General features: G+C 45.7%; 1 protein-coding gene across 1 annotated transcript; it reads left to right on the top strand.

Annotated features, from left to right (window-relative positions):
• Nucleotides 1–617: 617 nt before the first annotated feature.
• ndrg2 (NDRG family member 2) lies at nt 618–16,998 on the top strand. Its single transcript, XM_066722999.1, has 16 exons — nt 618–900; nt 7,354–7,441; nt 7,697–7,738; nt 7,975–8,080; nt 8,302–8,422; nt 8,621–8,683; nt 9,934–9,994; nt 10,186–10,272; nt 10,511–10,567; nt 10,913–11,016; nt 11,514–11,552; nt 11,780–11,831; nt 12,539–12,586; nt 13,006–13,041; nt 13,229–13,280; nt 13,691–16,998. Exons 2-16 carry the CDS (start codon nt 7,367–7,369, stop codon nt 13,852–13,854), a joined length of 1,107 nt encoding a protein of 368 aa, XP_066579096.1. The 5' UTR covers nt 618–900; nt 7,354–7,366; the 3' UTR covers nt 13,855–16,998.
• Nucleotides 16,999–17,517: the final 519 nt, after the last annotated feature.

Raw genomic sequence — 17,517 nt, 5'->3', positions numbered from 1 at the left:
TATGTATATTTAAACCAACTCGCACACCGTGAGTTGAAGCCGCGGGGCATCACATTACGACAGTACGGGACTTTTTGACGGTAAATGATACCCCGCTCAAACAAATAAAGCCTCAGCGCACACCGACACCACCAATGGATAATAATACCATAATAGACGGCGTTATTCTTGTGAAAGGGAGCAACTGAGGCGAACTTTCAGAGGAGGGTGTCTCTTTCACCCCCCAACAAAACCAAACAAATATATAAATAAGCGAGCGTGTCTTTAAGCATATGCCAGCCCTGGAGCTCCCTCTCCAGTGTAACCAGAGCCTTGGAATGTACGAGCGACTTCCACCGCCGGGCCGTACCACCCCGCAGCAGGGGGGTGAGCAGGTTGCTATAAAGGAGACTGTGACCTCTGTAACTGCCCCGCCACACAGACTGGACCTGATCCCCGACTCCCCGTTATTCGGTTCTGTCCCGGATGGATTCTTAAAGTGGACTTACAGTCCCACTCAATCCAGAACCCCCCCAAACCAAGTCTCCCCTTTGGCTGGGCCGCCTTTCCTTGGTGAAATGGTTCCTTCCGATGCCCCCCTCCTCTCCCGTTCTCTTCTCCGCAGTTTGATTGACGGCTCCACATTTTCAGTTAGAGCGTTTGTGTTGCTTAAGAAAAAAGGGAAAGAAAAAAACGAGGCTGAATTTGTAAGGGAGAGAGAGAGAGAGAGAGAGAGAGAGAGAGAGAGAGAGACTGGAAAAAAATAAGGGGGACTAGAAGACAGAGAAGAAAGAGGGAGCAATAACAAGATTTGCAAGAGAAAAACTTGACGGGAGATCGAGCAAATTAAATCAAAAAAAGAAGACGCAAAAAACGGGGGAGGATTTTGGACTTCGCTTTGTGTGCTGTGTAATATACTAGGTAGGTTATTTTAACGTGTTGATAGATGACAGCTGCCTAACAGTTGCAGGGGTGGAAGTAAGGACAGCTTGAATAATATTCGTCGATAATTGCTATTCATAATTTATTTTGACATTTACTTCACCTTTGCACAAAACCAAATAATTTTGTGGATTTTTTTATTTATTTTTTGTAAATAAACAATACAAAAATTCCACAATCCACAAGGCTATTTGGATATATATATATATAATGTATGTATATTAAATAGTCATTTGTGTGTCAGACATTGATACTGTTTATCTGTTTTAATTGGCTTTCAGCGTCCAGCTTTGTTCCCGAGGTGTTTTTGTGGGTTCAGTCTGTTTTAATGTATGCATTGCTACACTTACCTTGCGAAATGTGCAAGAACAGATACATTGCATCTGGTTTAGAGGGAATGGGACGTCGACTTTACAACGGGGATCAGGGCGTTTGGCGTATGTGTACATTGCAGTACCAAAATATTATTATTATTATTATTATTATTATTATTAATAATAATAATAATAATAATAATAATAATAATAATAATAATATACTCATGAACATTACTGATCTCATTTCTACAGAAAGTGTATGTCAGTTGTTTTGCTGGCGCATCCATCGGGTTCCACAAAAGGAACATTCGAGGGGCTCTTGTAGTGTTGTTGATCTCTCTCCCTCTCTCTCTCTCTCTCTCTCTCTCTCTCTCTCTCTCTCTCTCTCTCTCTCTCTCTCCCTCTCTCTCTCTCTCACTCTCTCTCTCTCTCTCTCTCCCTCTCTCTCTCCCTCTCTCTCTCCCCCTCTCCTCTCGGGTTGAACGTATTTACATTGCAGTATTACTTGTAGCTACTGCGCGACCCAGACACATTGAGCAACCGCGGCGAGCCCGGCCAGTAACGTGCTGGTACAGGCAGCGCCGCACCGCTGCCTGTATTTGTCAATACTTCTTATTATAATTGGGGGTATACATTCCATATTTGTGGTTAATTGTAACCACGTTAGAAGTTTCTTTCTTTCTTGCATAATTGATTTCTTCCTATGTCTTACATAAACCAAGTGCCCCGTGTTTAACAATCCTAGCAGCGATGGAATCACAATAACTGCCAACCAAGTGCGTGTGAGTGAGTGTGTGTGTGTCTGTGTGAGTGTGTGTGTGTGAGTTTGCCTGTGTGTGTGAGTTTGTCGTGTGTGTCTGTGTGAGTGTGTGTGTGTGTGTGTGTGTGTCTGTGTGAGTGTGTGTGTGTGAGTTTGTCTGTGTGTGTGAGTTTGTCGTGTGTGTCTGTGTGAGTGTGTGTGTGTGTGTCTGTGTGAGTGTGTGTGTGTGTGAGTTTGTCTGTGTGTGTGTGTGTGAGTGTCTGTGTGTGTGAGTTTGTCGTGTGTGTCTGTGTGAGTGTGTGTGTGTGTGTGTGTGTGGGTGTCTGTGTGTGGGTGTCTGTGTGTGTGAGTTTGTCGTGTGTGTCTGTGTGAGTGTGTGTGTGTGTGTGTGAGTTTGTCTGTGTGTGTGTGTGTGTGTGAGTTTGTCTGTGTGTGTGTGTGTGTGAGTGTGAGTTTGTCGTGTGTGTGTGTGTGAGTTTGTCTCTGTGTGTGTGTGTGTTGCTAATTTCTTGTTTAAGAGAGCGGGAGGGATGGGGGAGAAGGAGAGATCCGGCTGCGCTGCGTTTTGTCGCTCCGGGGACCAGAAGCAAAGGGGGGAGGGGGCTGGGGGTGTTTAAGTTGGGGAGTTTAATGTTAGTGAGTGCCGTCACGGTACAAGGGGGTGGGGGGTGTGTGTTTGTGTGGGTTTCATTCTCAATGTCAAACGGGGGTGTGTCGGGCAGACCGGCACAGAGACACGCCACCGGTGCCGCCATGTCTCAGCACTGCAGACGCATGTCCAACATGCACAACACAGACAAGCAACATTCAAATGCATTATTATTATTATTATTATTATTATTATTATTATTATTATTAATAATAATAATAATAATAATAATAATAATAATAATAATAAGTGCAATTGTGTCAGTAGTCCTTGTTGTGGTGCAGCAGCAAAATGGTAGTGACTGCAGTATTATAGAGTTGGTTCATTCTCACTCTGTCTTCCAGTTATATAGATAGATATGTTGGTGTAGGATTCTCAGTGATATTGTGTAAAACAATTGTAGACTGGTCATTAGACTGGGACTGTGGCTGCTAATGTGGCTCTGTACCCAGTCTGCAACCACATCCGTGTCCTGGGTTTCGTGCATCACTAATCCGGTTTTCTGAAGCACAGAGTATCGGTTGCCTGAAGTATTAAAAAAACAAAAAACAAGCCAAGTGTGAATAGCAGCACGGTTTCCCCTTAAGTAATGGCCAATCTGATTTTTTTGAAGTGGTTTGTTTTGCCAGTGAGTGTGGGTCGCTACACACTGCACAGACACACTGTACAGATTCGTATATAGCCCAGGACAGGGACTGGCTGTGGTCCAACTCATGCCTCTCCACATGTGATATATATAACTGTTACCCGTATTCAGTGTGCCTGGGATATTGGATAGCTGGTGTTGGATCTTGTACTGTCCTGCAGCGTCTGTGTGTCTATCCTGCACAGCTGTTCGAGGACACCACTTGTGTTGTTATGTTATTTATATATATTTTTTTTTATTTGGAAGACAAAATAGTCTTGTTTTCGCCAGGAAAATAAATAAATAAATAGCTCTGCTTCCACGGCCTTGGGTGCTTTAATTTCTTATTTTTTTCCTTCATTATCTCGCCCTCTAACCCTACCTCTCCCTCTGCCTGCCCTCCCCCCTCTCTCCCTCTCCCCTTTTCTGTCATTCTGTTTTTTAAGGCGGTATAGGGTTGCAGTTGTGTAATGTTGCTGTGTTTCTGTGTTGCCACGCTGCCGTGTTCGTGTGTTTGTCTGCAGTTAAATGCTCAAACAGACGGTGTGGCCCGGGGGGGTTGAGTGGCCTGCTAAATGCAGAGTTTTCACTCGAGCAGGCAGAGCAGAGAGAGCGAGAGAGAGTGACAGAGACACACACAGAGAGGGAAAGAGAGATGGAGAATCAACAAGGGGGAGGAGTCCGCGCTGTCACAATCACGTTGATAAACACTTGATTGCACATCATCATTGTCATCATAATCGTAATAATAATCATGGGAATTGTACTGTAGCTCTCCAGGACCAGGGCTGGAGACCTTGCTGTAGTCTGCTCTGGCATTCCAGGACCGGGACCGGTCACTGTGTTCACATAACCTTTGACCTCCAAATTCAACAGCACTGATCCTCATCATAACCTTGACCCTTGACTGATGTTGGCAGAGCCATGGGGTTGGCCCAATGTTGGCGTCTTTCATTGACGGATTCCCTGTCATCTTCACTCTCTTTCTCTGTCTGTCTGCTCCTGTCCTTCTGTGTGTGTTGACATCTGGACCCTACAGTCCACGTATAAACACCGTTTCCAGGTCAGCGACTGGAATAACTCTGGCTCTGTTAAACTAGGCTGGACTGCACTGGACTGCACTGAACTGGGCTGGGCTGGGCTGGATAGTGCTGGAGTGGGCCGGGCTGTGCTATGCTATCCCTAGACCGGACTGGACTGGTTTTGACTGGATCGAACTGAGAAGCCACTTTAACAATACCGGGTGCTGGCAGCTGTGGCTGTTTTGGAGCAGGGAGAATACGAAGTGAACTGGGCTGAATGGCCAGTCTGTCTGAGAGAGCGAGCGAGAGGGAGAGGGAGAGAGAGAGGCAGAGGGGGACAGCGAGAGAAGGAGAAGCTGTTTTTTCATTTGTCATGTTTTGGTTTTTTTTTCTCCCCCTCCCTGTGAGTGATGTATGCATTTCTTGCTCTGTGGGAAAGAGAGAGAGTGAGAAAGAGAAAGAGAGAGGGAGAGGGAGGTTTGGCACCTGGTTGAGTCTCCATGGCTGCTACAGCACTGACAGTCCTGTTGTTTTCTTCTGTTTTTTCTTCCTGTCCTTCATTTTCCTGCGTCTGGCTCTTTTTCCACTGGCCTGATTGGATTATCCTGCCTATAGCTAACGAGATGCACTGATGGACAGATAGACAGAGAGCTAGACAAGCCTGATAGACAGACAGACAGCACCTTGCACCATAAGGGACAGAGGGATGGACAGAGAGATGGACAGATAGATAAATAAGGACAGGCCAGCGTGTTAGTACAGAGTCAGTGCAAGTGCGCGAGTGCGTCGGTGCAGTCACTACGGCAGAGTTGAGTGCGTCAGTGTCAGCGCAGCACAGTGCGTATGTGTCAGGGCGGTAGTGTGCACGTGTGTCAGTGCAGTTGGTACTGTAGTGTGTGTGTGCTGCAGTGTGCGAGTGTGTCGGGGGGGGGGGTCAGGGTGTTGGTGTGTCAAGTGTGTGTGTGTCAGTGTATGTATGTGTACAGAGGGAGGGGCTGAGGAGGGCATGTCCCTGCCGGATAGAACCAGATTGTACAGCAAACCAGTGCCAGACTGTCCTGCTCAGACAGAAGGGGGGAAGCGATAACATTACACAGAGAGAGAGCGAGAGAGAGATTAGTTTGTATACTGAATAGAGGCAATATGAAATACCCGATGGAACATTACAGATAGGTAGCCACTGTTATAGCTTGCAACGACTTATAACCATGTAAAGGCAAAAGGATACCTGGGATACTGTGTTGTGTCTTGTTGTGTTGTGTTGTGTATCAGGTCTGTTGTGTTTGTGCTGGTGAAAGTAGGGGGGGGATCACAGCACAGTAAGACAGTAGTGAGACTCCTGGTGTCTGGTACAGGGTTTAGGGTGAGAGAGAGGCTGGGGAGCGGTCACTGGGGGGGAGGGAGAGGAGAAAGGAAAGAGGGAGGGAGGGAGGGACATGAAGGTCAGTATTAGTTATTCTGCTCAGGTCTGAATGCAGGTGCTGACTTTTCCTCTCTCTGTCTCTCTCTCTTTTTCTATGCCTCTTCCTCTCTCTCTGTTCCCACTTTCTCCCTCTCTCATCCTCTTTCTATCCCTCTCTCAGACACATTGTTTCCCTTAGCCTATTAAATGTCCAGTTGATCCTCTCTCTCACACTCTCTCTCTCTCCCCCTGCCACCCACAGCCCCTCAGGGACTTAGCTCTGTGTGCCTCTTAAAACAGAAAAGATAAGTCCCTCTTCAACCAATGCTCACTCTTTTCTCTCTCACACTCTCTTCCATCCCTACAATCTCTCTCACATACACCCCAGCCTCTCTCCTCTCCTCTCTCACCTTACCTCTCCTTTCTGTCCACCTCTCTACATCTCCCTTGTCCCCCCATCTTTTGACCTCTATCCAGCCACTGTGTTTTCTTGCACTTAGTGCGCCCGCCACTGTCGTGCCTTCATCACTTTGTGTGTGTGGAACAGTGTGTGTGTTTGCGTGTCCGAGTCAGTGTATGTGTGTGTTTATAGTTTATGTCCATCTGTCACTTTATGTTAGATAGTGTGTTTGCATGTACACGTGATAACATTCGTCATTGCATGCGTGTGGTTGTGCGTTTGTCATAGCCTCTGTCACTGTGTGTATTAGTGATATTGTCTCTGAGTGTGTGTTGTTGAGTATTTGTTATAGTGTGTTGTTTTTACTCTGTGTGTGTGTGTGTGTTTCAGTGTGATCTAGCATTTGCGTGTTTCCAAACAACGGAGCCAGTTACCTGCTCCGACGGCGTCTGTGCTGATCTGATGCTCAGTCTCTCTCTGTGTCTCTTGTGGCTTAATATGTGTTTATTACTCTGTTCTCTCCTCCCTTCTCTCTCTCCTCCTTTCTCTATTTCTCTCCCTGTTCTCCTGTAGTGTGTTGATCACTGAGGGACACTGACTGACACACTGGCTAACTGACTGACACTCTTACTTAAAAGATAACCTGACTGACTGACAGACACACTATGGCACTGCTGTGTGGTACTGTGCTGTGCTGTGTTGTGTGTTGCACTGCACCGTGCTGTACTGTGTGGTACCATGCTGTGCGGTGACCTCCAGACAACCCTCAGAGGAGAGGCAGGAGACCGTCTCTAACTAGGGGAGGTCCCAACTGAGCCCCCTGATGGCACCTGCTAATTAAACCTCCTCTCTTTTAATTAACCGCGAGACGAGCTGAGCCCTCAATTTCCCCTGTGCTATGGGCGCTCAGTCTCTTCCTTGTTTTTTATTTTATTCTCCCTGTCTTCTCTTTCCTCTCCTCCGCCCCCCGCCCTAGACAGTGTGGTGAGTGAGGATGCTGACTTTTTATCATATTGGCAGTAGAGAAGTGATAAAGGAATGGAAGCAGGGACTGGTGTTTTTGGGGACACTGCCTCCTGTCAGACCTTCGAGTGAATTGTACATTTCACCCACTCACACACACACATACAGAATCACAGCAGTATTCATGAACAAGTTCTGTTTGGTTTGTTCGGGCATTTAAAAAAAATACATTTCAGGATATTTGTTTTAATGAATGTATTTTTGTATTCTTCGTTCCCCTCCCTTCCTGGCCAGCTGTCGTGCCACCATGACGACGGAACTGCAGGAAATCGCCATCACCGAGGAGAAGCCTTTACTTCCGGGTCAGGCTGACCCTGCCAAGGTGAGAGGGCAGGAGGTGGCGGAGGGCGTTAAACTTGAAGGGCTCGGGGTTCAGTCTGCCTGTGCCCGTCTCTATCTGCTGCTGCTTCACTCAGCGAGCTCTGGCTCCCCCGCCTGGTGACCAGCAGTAACTTGTCCAAATGTTATTGCTGAGGGGAACGCAGGGTGACTCATCTTGAGTGGTGTGTCCAGCTGGCCTGTTGAGCCTCTGAGAAACCTTTTAACACTCTCTCTCTCTCTCTCTCTCTCTCTCCAGGATGCAGAGATTGCTGCTAGGATCCTGCTGGACCAGGGGCAGGTAGGTCTGCTGTTCTGACCTCTGAGCTCTGGGCTTCAGTCAGTGCTGAAGCTGCCCTCTCTTTATCCAGCTTTGCTGCTGCTGTGTATAATTCCCCATTGAGCCTGACAAATCTGTGTGTCTGTATTTTAAACTCCCTAAGAATGGAGAATCAGTTTTGCTCTCTCCTCTGACTGGAGGAAGTTTAAAACCCTCTTTTGTCTCACTCTGTGTCTCTCTCTCTCCCTCTCTCTCAGGAGCACAGTATAGAGACCCCGTATGGCATGCTCCATGTCGTTCTGCACGGCTCAGGGACGAGCCGGCGCCCTGCCATCCTCACCCTGCACGATGTGGGACTGAACTGTGAGTGGGCACTGTGTACACACACACACACACAGACACTGTATACAGACATTGTACAGATACTGTACACACACTGACACTGTATACATACACACTGACATTGTGTACACACTGTTATTATCATTATCACACTGTACTGGCACACACTGTATACCTCTCCCTCTTCCTGTCTCCTTCTCTCTCTCCTACACTCTCCCTGGTCCTCTCTCCCTCCGTCCCAGACAAGAGCTGCTTCAGCACTCTGTTCCGGTTCGAGGAGATGCAGGAGATAGTGAAGAACTTCACTGTGTGTCACATCGATGCCCCCGGGCAGGAGGAGGGAGCGGCCGCATACCCCCTGGGGTCAGTGAGCTGTGGGGGCAGGGCTGTGTTTGCATACCTCTCTCTGTGTGGAGCTGTGTTCGAGTCTTTCAGTGTGTGTGTTTTTCTGCATCATGGGGTCTGACTAGGAGTGTGTATGAATTCGAGGAGCATGCATGAGGTAGAGGGGTGTGCTAGAGGGGTTTGCACAAGGCTCACACGGCTGTGTTGGTATTGCAGGTACCAATACCCCTCCATGGATCAGCTGGCTGAGATGATCCCCTGTGTCCTGCAGTACTTCAAGTGAGTCTCTCCCTCTCTCTCTCTCCGGTCTCTCTAATTCAAATTCAATTTCAATGGTTGCTTTATTGGCATGACCTAAAGGAGCTGTAGGTGCTTTTACACAGACTTTTCTGATCCGGATCCAATGCATCGGTAACTTCTGATCCTGGCAGTGTAAATGCTCGACCGGTGCAAGTCCCAGCATGCACTGCGGCAGCTTGTGTTTTAGAGATGGGCTGATAAACAGCCTTCACATCAGTGGGGCAGATAGGAGAACACTTCCCTACTGCACGTATTATCAATAAAATATTGTTAAAACTAGCACTAAATGGCTTGTTATTTTATGTTAGCAAAAATGTATAATTGGATTTTAATTTAAAATGCTTTGGTTCTGAAAAAAAGTGCAAGTGCGGTGGTTTTTCTTGTTAGAATAATTTGTAACGATATAAACACAGTTTTCGATACAGCCCTGTGTTCTGTAAGACTAATTTAACATATACATATAATTAAGTTTGATCTGACGTGCTAATACGGCAGCGTTTTAAAGGCAGGCGGCAGACATGCATCAGTGGAGCAGATAAGAGAACACTTCCCTACTTCCCTTATTACAGATACAGTATTGTTAAAATTAACAGTAAATGTCTTGTTACTTAATCTTAGCAAGATACATGTAATTTTATCTTAAATTAAAATGCTTCGGCTGAAAAAAGTTACTTATTTTATGATAAAATAAAATATATTTGTATATTTATTTAAAATGCTTCGCTTGTGAAACAATATGCAAGTGTGTTGGTTTTACAGTTTTTGATATAGCCATGATCTAAAGCACTCATTTAATATATGGATATAAAGATCTTTGGACTTGCGTGCTGGTTCGCATGTGAGAACCCCTGTGGTGGCTGAAAGTTGATCCTGATCAAATGTAAATGGTGTAAACGCAACACCATCGATCCTGATAAAATGTACCGATGCCAAAGCAGTTTTATACAGAACCGACAATAAAACTGAATAACAAGAACAACAAAATTCAGTAAAACAGGACACATTCTCTCACTCTGTCTCTTTTCTTATTTCCCTCTTTAGATCTCTCCCTCTCTCTCTCCTCCAACTAGGTCTCTCACTCCCTCTGTGTCTGTATACTTGCATAATACTGCAAAAACCTGTCAGGTCAGACAGTTCACCTGTAATAACTCCCTCCCTTTCTCTCTCTCTCTCTCTCTCTCTCTCTCTCTCTCTCGTTTCTCCTCTCTCTCTCCCCCTCTGCCTCTCAGTTTCCGCAGTGTAATCGGGGTGGGCGTGGGAGCCGGGGCCTATGTTCTGTCCAGGTTCACGGTGAGTTGCGGGGGCAGGAAGGGGGCGGACTTAACCCTTTCACTGCCGATACCACTGTGCTGCTGTGCTATAACGAATCCCTCTTCTCTCCCTCTCTTTGCCTCTTTCCTTCCTTCCCCCTCTCTCTCTTTTTCATGTCTCTCCCTCTCTCTCTCTCTCTCTCTCTCTCTCTCTCTCTCTCTCTCTCGCAGCTGACCTGTCCTGACTCAGTCGAGGGGCTGGTCCTAATAAACATGGACGCCAATGCCAAGGGTTGGATGGACTGGGCAGCTCACAAGGTCAGAGGTCACAGCACCGTGCTCTTGCCTGGGGTCGGGCTTATGTTACATAGATTTACATTTTGTATTTGTTCATTTGCATATTTATTTACTTTTACAACTGCTACATGAGTCATTGTATTATTAACATTATTCGTATTTGTGTATGTATTGATTTACTTATTCTTACAGTTCTTCGTTAAGTGGTTTACTCCCCCTCTCTCTCCCTCTCTTTTCTTCTCTAATGTTCCCTCTTTAGCTCACTACTCTGACCTCCTCCCTGACAGAACAGATAATGAGTCATCTCTTCAGCCAGGTGAGTGAGAGAATGAGAGAGAGGGAGAGGAAGGGATGGGGAGGGAGTTGGAGGGAGAGAAAAAGGACTCATGTGTCATGAAGACCATTGCTCTTATTTTCTTTTAAACTTATTTCCCTCTGTCTATGTCTGTGTGTGTAACTCTGTCTCTATGTATCTGTGTCTCTATCTATGTATATATCGACATTTTTCTGATTGTGTTTGTATCTGTGCACATGTGTGTCTCTATGTGTATGTTTCTCTGTGTATCTCTGTGCATGTGTGTGTCTTTGTGTGTGTGTCTCTGTATGTGTGTGTCTCTATGTGCATGTGTCTCTGTGTCTGTGTCTCTATGTGTATGTGCAGGAGGAGCTGTCTGCGAGCACAGAGATGGTGCAGGCGAACAGAGAGCGGATCTCCAACGCTCCGAACCTCTACAACATCGAACTCTTTTGGAGGAGCTTCAACAGGTCAGCCTGCACCTCCAGCTCTGCCCAGCAGGGGGAGACACTGCTGTGTGTGCATGGACTAAGCCAGAGGTTCCCAAACTGGGGTCCGTGGCAAAATACCCCCCAGCTCTTGAATGGTTTCACCGTCCGCAACTCCCCCCGAACAGTTTCCCTGTTACCACACCCCCGCTCTCTCACGTTCTTACTGTCAGCACCCCCTCCCCAGCTCTTGTAAGTTTGTACCTTCAGCATCCCCCCCCTTCTATTCTTTGGTAGGTGGGGGTCCTCAGGCAAAATATGGGCGGCAAAGGGGTCCCTGGGTCAAAAAAGTTTGGGAACCTCTGGACTAAGTGACTGACTTGACTTGATTCATTTCATGTCCTGTTGACGTGTTTTCTGCACCCATTTCTGTCACTCATTTTGCTCAATTAATATGTTTCCACTCCAGTAATGACCAATAATAATCCTTCCCTCTGTCTCCCTCGTCCTCTCTCCTCCTCTCTCTCTCTCCTGAGCAGTCGCAGAGACCTGAACATTGACCGCACCAGCACTCTGAAGTAAGTTCTTCCTCCTCCTACTTCTGTCTTCTGTTTTGATCAGAGGATATTTTATCGGACTTGTACAACTGTATTAATACCCTCTCTCTTGCTCTCCCTCTCTCCTCTCAATCTCACCCTTCCTCTCTGGTCTCGCTCTGCATCGCTCTCCCCCTTCCTCTCTCTCTTCCTCTCCCTCTCCCTCTTGCCTCTCTTTCTCCCCCGCCCCCTCTCTCTGTCTCTCTCAGGTGTCCAGTGATGCTGGTGGTGGGTGACCAAGCCCCCCACGAGGACGCAGTGGTGAGTCTGCTGTCTTTCACTTTCCCTACTATGTCTGAAGATTTTAATTGTTAAGAAACATGTCATGATTTAAAACAAACGAAAGGAAAATCCTAAATTGGAAAAAACATGTGAATTCAGCTTACAGATAGGTAGGAATGCTTTATGGTTATATTTAGCTTGTTGCAAGGGCAGTATTTTCGGTAATTTTGAATCATTTGGCATTCTAATGAAGTTGAATTATAAAATTAGAATGACATTTTGTTGAGGCTAGGGTTAGATTGGATTAGAGGTCACAGCAAAATCTGGCTTTCATTGAGTTTCTATTGAGCTAACTGTATCAGGTGCCAATTTGTAAGGACCTTGCTCGCAATTGTGTTGTTGGCTGGGGTTGGAGTTCAGGCCCTCTACTGATCTCTTAATCTACTGACGTAGTTAAATGGATGGATGTGATGGATCATTGTACGGTGTCTCTCAGCTTGGCCAAGATCTTTTTTGAAGTGCATTTTGAAGATCATGCATACTAAGTTTTGCCTTGGATATTAGAAAACGTAAACCTAATACATATTTTCCATCCCTGTGTGTGACACTGACACCCAGATCAAAGTGGCTAATTAAGCCCCACTAATTGAATCAATTAGGCCTGTTCCAGGTTTAGATCAACAGGATCTAGACGCCTGTGGATCTGCAGGGTCTAACTCTTTTGTATTTCCTCTTGTGTTCACCAGGTGGACTGTAACAGCAAGCTGGATCCCACACAGACCTCCTTCCTCAAGGTAATGGAGCCAAGCCTATCCTCTCTCTCTCTACTACACTGCACCCTGTCCCCAACTCCACACCATTCCCACTACTTCAGTATCTTACACCTCCCAACCCTCCTCACTTGCCCTTCATTCTCTAGATTCCTGCACACAATACTTCAGGGTCACAATCCCCCAGCCCTCCAACAACCTGTAACCTAAACTAGTCTCTCTTTACTCTATACCCCCTATACCCCCAGTCCTGTGCCCAGATACTCAATTGACTGGAGCCTATTGACCTATACCTGTAGCTGCCAGAGACTCCAGAGCCACAAAACACATCTGAGCATTAGTATTGGACATAAAGTTGTTAATTCTCTCTCTCTGTGTGTCTCCTCCCCCCTCCATCTCTCTCTCTCTCTCTTTCTCTCTCTCTCTATTTTTCTCTCTCTCAGATGGCGGATGGTGGTGGTCTCCCACAGCTGACCCAGGTAAGAGTTCACAGAGTCTCTGTGCAGATGGGTGGTGGAGGGTGGAGCAGGGATATCCTGTGTAGCACCTCTGTCTACCTGCCTTTCTCTCTGTCTCTCAAAATCATTACCGTGTCAATGTGTTCTGTAGTGACCAGTCTGTCAGTGTGACTATTAATTTCGCCTCTTCCTCTCTCTCTATCTACAGCCCAGCAAGCTGACAGAAGCTTTCAAGTACTTCATCCAAGGAATGGGCTACAGTAAGTGTCAGGATGCTGTGTGTTTGTGTGCTTGTGTGGTGTACTAGCAATTCAGGATGATGCTGTACAGATTAATTTTTCTCAGTTTGTTGTTTCTAAATGCAGGTTTCTGATTTCTGTGTTTTTTTTTAACCTGATGAATTAATCTCTCCCTCTCTCCCTCTCTCTCTCTCTCTCTCTCTCTCTCTCTCTCTCTCTCTCTCTCTCTACCTTTTCTTTCATTCTGCCCACACTGCTCTCTGTATACCACCCTCCTTCTCTCCCTCTCCCACTCCTGTTCCTCTCCCTCTCCTCCCTCCCACTCCTCTGTCCTTATCTCCACCCCTTCTTTGCTCACTCTCTGCCTCTCCCTCTCCTTTTCACTCTGCCTCCCTTCCTCTCCCTCTCTCTTTCCCTCTCCCCCCCCTCAGTGGCCTCCTCCTGTATGACTCGACTGTCCCGCTCTCGCACCGCCTCTCTCTCCAGCTCCTACTCCCTGGATGGCAATCGCTCCCGCTCCCGCACTCTGTCCCAGGGCAGCGAGGCCGGGCAGGTGCCCCCCTCCGCCTCCCAGACCATGGAGGTGTCCTGTTAAAGAGAGAGAAAGAGAGATCACATAAAGGGAGGGAGAGGGAGAGAGTGATAAAGAAAGAGAGACCCCCCCCCACCCCCAGCCCCCCAAAATGAACCATCTTAACATTTCTGCCAAATTGACCATCAGCACTTACCTAACGATATGATCAAGGAGAGAAAGGGGGGAGAGGGAATAGGAGGGAGAGGGAAAGGGATAGAGAGAAAAAAAACTCTCTCCCCCAAAACTATAGCACCATCACCCCCCTCACCCCCCTCACCCCCCCCACCCCCCCACCCCCAAACAAACCATCTTAATAATTCTGCCAACTGACCATTAGCACTAATCTAATGATACGATCAAAGTGAGAGAGGTAAAAGGATAGAGATATGGAAAGAGAAATAGAGACCCCCCCCCACACACACAGGAAAAAACAGACCAAAACAAAAAAATAGCCTAATAATCCTGCCAACTGACCATCAGCGTTAACACCAATCATGGGGAGAGAAAGAGAGATATAGAAGGAAAGCGAGAGAGAGAGGGAGACCCCCCCCTCAAGTAAAACAGCTCAATATCGCTACCTGCTGAGCATCAACATTAACCCAAAGTATAATGAGAGATTGAGAGAGAGACCCCCAAGTTTGTAGATAATCATCCCACTGCTGACACCAATGGCATCAGAAGATGTGAGAGGATTGAAGAAAGCAAAGAAGAGAAAGAGAGACAGAGAGAGAGAGCTGCTTCTCCTGCTGGAATCTCTGTTGACCTGCGATTCCCGTCAGCTCTTCAAGCCCGCGCCCTGCACGGAGCTGTGCTGGAGGCGGCGGCACAGAGATGCACTGTACCTCGCAAGGCTCTGTGTTGGTACGAGAGATACTGGATGCGAGGGAGGGGGAGGTTGGGGGTGGTGATATTTGGAGGTTCGAAGTGGGCTCCGGACCCAAACTGCTGCACTTTCCCTTTACGAATCCTCCCCTTTGATATGAGGGTGGACCCAGGACTGGTCCTCTGCAACACTAATAGTAGTTAAAAAAATAAATAATAATAATAATTGTAGTAATAATAACCCCTTCATACATATAGATAGCATTTGTTTCTCAGAAGTGGTGTACAAAATTTTACACACAGTTTCTGAAGGCAATATTATTAATAATGATAACTATAATAATAATAATAATAATAATAATAATAATAATAATAATAATGAGCTTAATAATGTGTTAATGCTGTATTTACAGACATCAATTAAATGTAGGGGTTGCACTGTCCTTTAAATTAGTGTTGAATTAAAAAAACAGTTTGCTTTACGTCCCTCGGTTTGTAAACTTGTGTTGTGCTTGTTCTCTTAGGCACAAGTGAGGAAAAATTGATAATTACCATTATTACGATCATTACTATTACTATTGTTAATCTATATTAGAAGATTGTTCATTTACATACCTGTCTAACCTTTTAGTTTTGTCCTTGATGTAGAGTCCTCAAGACGAGGAAGTCTGATTTATATTTGTGTATTTATAAATATACATACATACATAGGTCGTCTTTGGCAGTTTGGTTTTATGCTTTCTTTTGTTCTCACTCCAGCCTGTTTCCACTTCCTGGTTTTAAGGAAAGAATCATAGTAGTCATTTAAAAAATATATACTATAATTCACAGGGTATGGGAAGGAGAGGGGGAGAAGGAGGGAAGTGGGCTTAATGACATTAGTACTTATAAATGATGATAATAATAGTAATAATTATTAGAGTCTTATCAATCTTTATTATTATTATTATTATTTTAAAGAAATACCTAAAGGAATCTTACCAGTGCTTCCATTTATTTCCTTTTGGTCAATTCTGACTCTGACCAGCAGGTATTGCCTGTGCTCTGTGGAGATCTGATGGGTTGTGTGTGTGTTTATGTGTGTGTGCTAACAGTGCTCTCCACCAGACCAGCCCTCACTGTGTCACACTGTTTCTTGTGTAAATACCTGAACTTTTCTCCCCATTCCTACATGGAAGGGAGGTTCCCAGCTGCCAACCATGTGCCAACCATCCTCCAACCATCTGCAATGCCACTGCCTGCCGGTCTGTCCTGCCATGAGACCAGCAGCTGTGGCAAGCTACACACTGCCAGCATATGTTGCCAACCTTAACCCAACCATGGCCCATCTGTGTCTCTGATATTGTCTATAATTTTCCCCAACACATGTGTGACCTCTCCCCCCCCACAGGCAGATTTGCCAACAGTGAGCCAACCTTGGGCCAACCCCTCACCCAGTGGCAAGGCATTGCAACCATTTTAATGTTATTTAATTTGTCCTTTTTATTTTAATTGTTTTACTTAAGCACAATTCATGGTTTGACCAGATACTTTACCTTATTATTTTTTTGGTAACCATAGGCCAACTGTGAGTCAATGATGCCTGACAGTACGATAATTGAGACTACACCCAGATGCCTGTGGAGAGCATTGGTCTGTGTGTGTGAGTGCGTATGTGTGTGTGTGTGTGTGTATGTATGTGTGTGTGTGCGTGTGGGTGTTCAAGGTTAGTAGAGTGCGATCTATTGTGTAACGTTGTGTAGCATGTTGTCCTGTGTATGTGTCTCCCCCCCCTCCAACAGCTGATGAAGAGGGAAGTGCACTGGAATGTGACAACATATTAAGACCAGACTGAGTTCAGAAGTGTGAAACAGACAGACAGATAGTTTGGGAGGGTCAGTGAAATTGGATTAATGAAAGACCTTTGAATTCGGGGACTTTGTAACTGAAAACAGAGCGAACGATTGAAAGAGAGGGAGGGGATTGTGTGCGTGTGTTTTGTGTATCTCTGTGTGCGTGTGTGTACATGTCCGTCTCATTTTTTCTTTATTATAATTTTTTTTTTTAAGATGTGACTTTCTGTGTCCTACTCCTGTTAGTCTCTGACTGGCTTTTCACTAAACTAGACATTGGTGTGCTTGTAGGTGTGTAACTTTGTAGCTTTAGTACTAAAGAGGACGTAACATCGAGAAACAAAACAAGCAAACAAACAAAAAAATGAACAAAAGTAAGAGTAAAAAAAAATAAAAAAATGAAACGATATAAAAACAATCAAGCTGACTGACTGTGTGACTAATCTGTATAACAATTAAGGAACAAAATAAATGACTTTTAAAACCAATAAAAGTCTTGAGAAAAGTCAAACTGGTCTCTTTTACATTCTTTCTGTGCATGTGTGATTGAGTGCAATCTGTGTTTGCTCTCCCAGGGCTAAGCAGCAGAATGTGATGGACAATTTATGCAGGAATTTCTGTGCGGGAAGACAGCGCTCTGTATTGTTCACCTGTTGGTGGTTTCCCTCTTCTTTCTTCCTTCCCAGCAAAAATCCGATCATGTGTGCTATTTTTACTGTGCTACCTGCCTGGACACGCTCTGAGCCTTTGACATTTACTTGTATTGTGTGTTTTCTTTCTTTTCCATCTGTGCTGTTCTGTTACTTTCGGTTCTTTTCTCTCCTCTTCACTCTTTGCTTCCTTCTCCCCTCTTCCCTCTCCAAAGAGACTTGGGTTCTTGCTTTAACTTTGGTTAATGCTCTATCAAAGGGACAGTATCTGAACCTAAACTATTTCCCACTGGGACCTCCAGCACCCTTAAAAAAGGCAGACGCCTCTATTTACCAGCATGAATCAGAATGGACAATCGTCTGTTTTATTTGACACACTG

This window comes from Amia ocellicauda, chromosome 14 (genome assembly GCF_036373705.1).
Source record: "Amia ocellicauda isolate fAmiCal2 chromosome 14, fAmiCal2.hap1, whole genome shotgun sequence".
NCBI lineage: Eukaryota > Metazoa > Chordata > Actinopteri > Amiiformes > Amiidae > Amia > Amia ocellicauda.
The sequence above is the reverse complement of the archived record's forward strand: the minus strand, read 5'-3'. Positions and strand labels throughout refer to the sequence as shown.

What these genes read in the sequence shown, in the direction of transcription:
- ndrg2 (XM_066722999.1), top strand. Translation starts at nt 7,367, where the DNA reads ATGACGACGGAACTGCAGGAAATCGCCATCACCGAGGAGAAGCCTTTA. An exon ending in TCCTGCTGGACCAGGGGCAG is followed by an intron (nt 7,739 to 7,974) that starts GTAGGTCTGCTG and finishes CCTCTCTCTCAG; the next exon opens with GAGCACAGTATAGAGACCCC. An exon ending in GCGGCCGCATACCCCCTGGG is followed by an intron (nt 8,423 to 8,620) that starts GTCAGTGAGCTG and finishes TTGGTATTGCAG; the next exon opens with GTACCAATACCCCTCCATGG.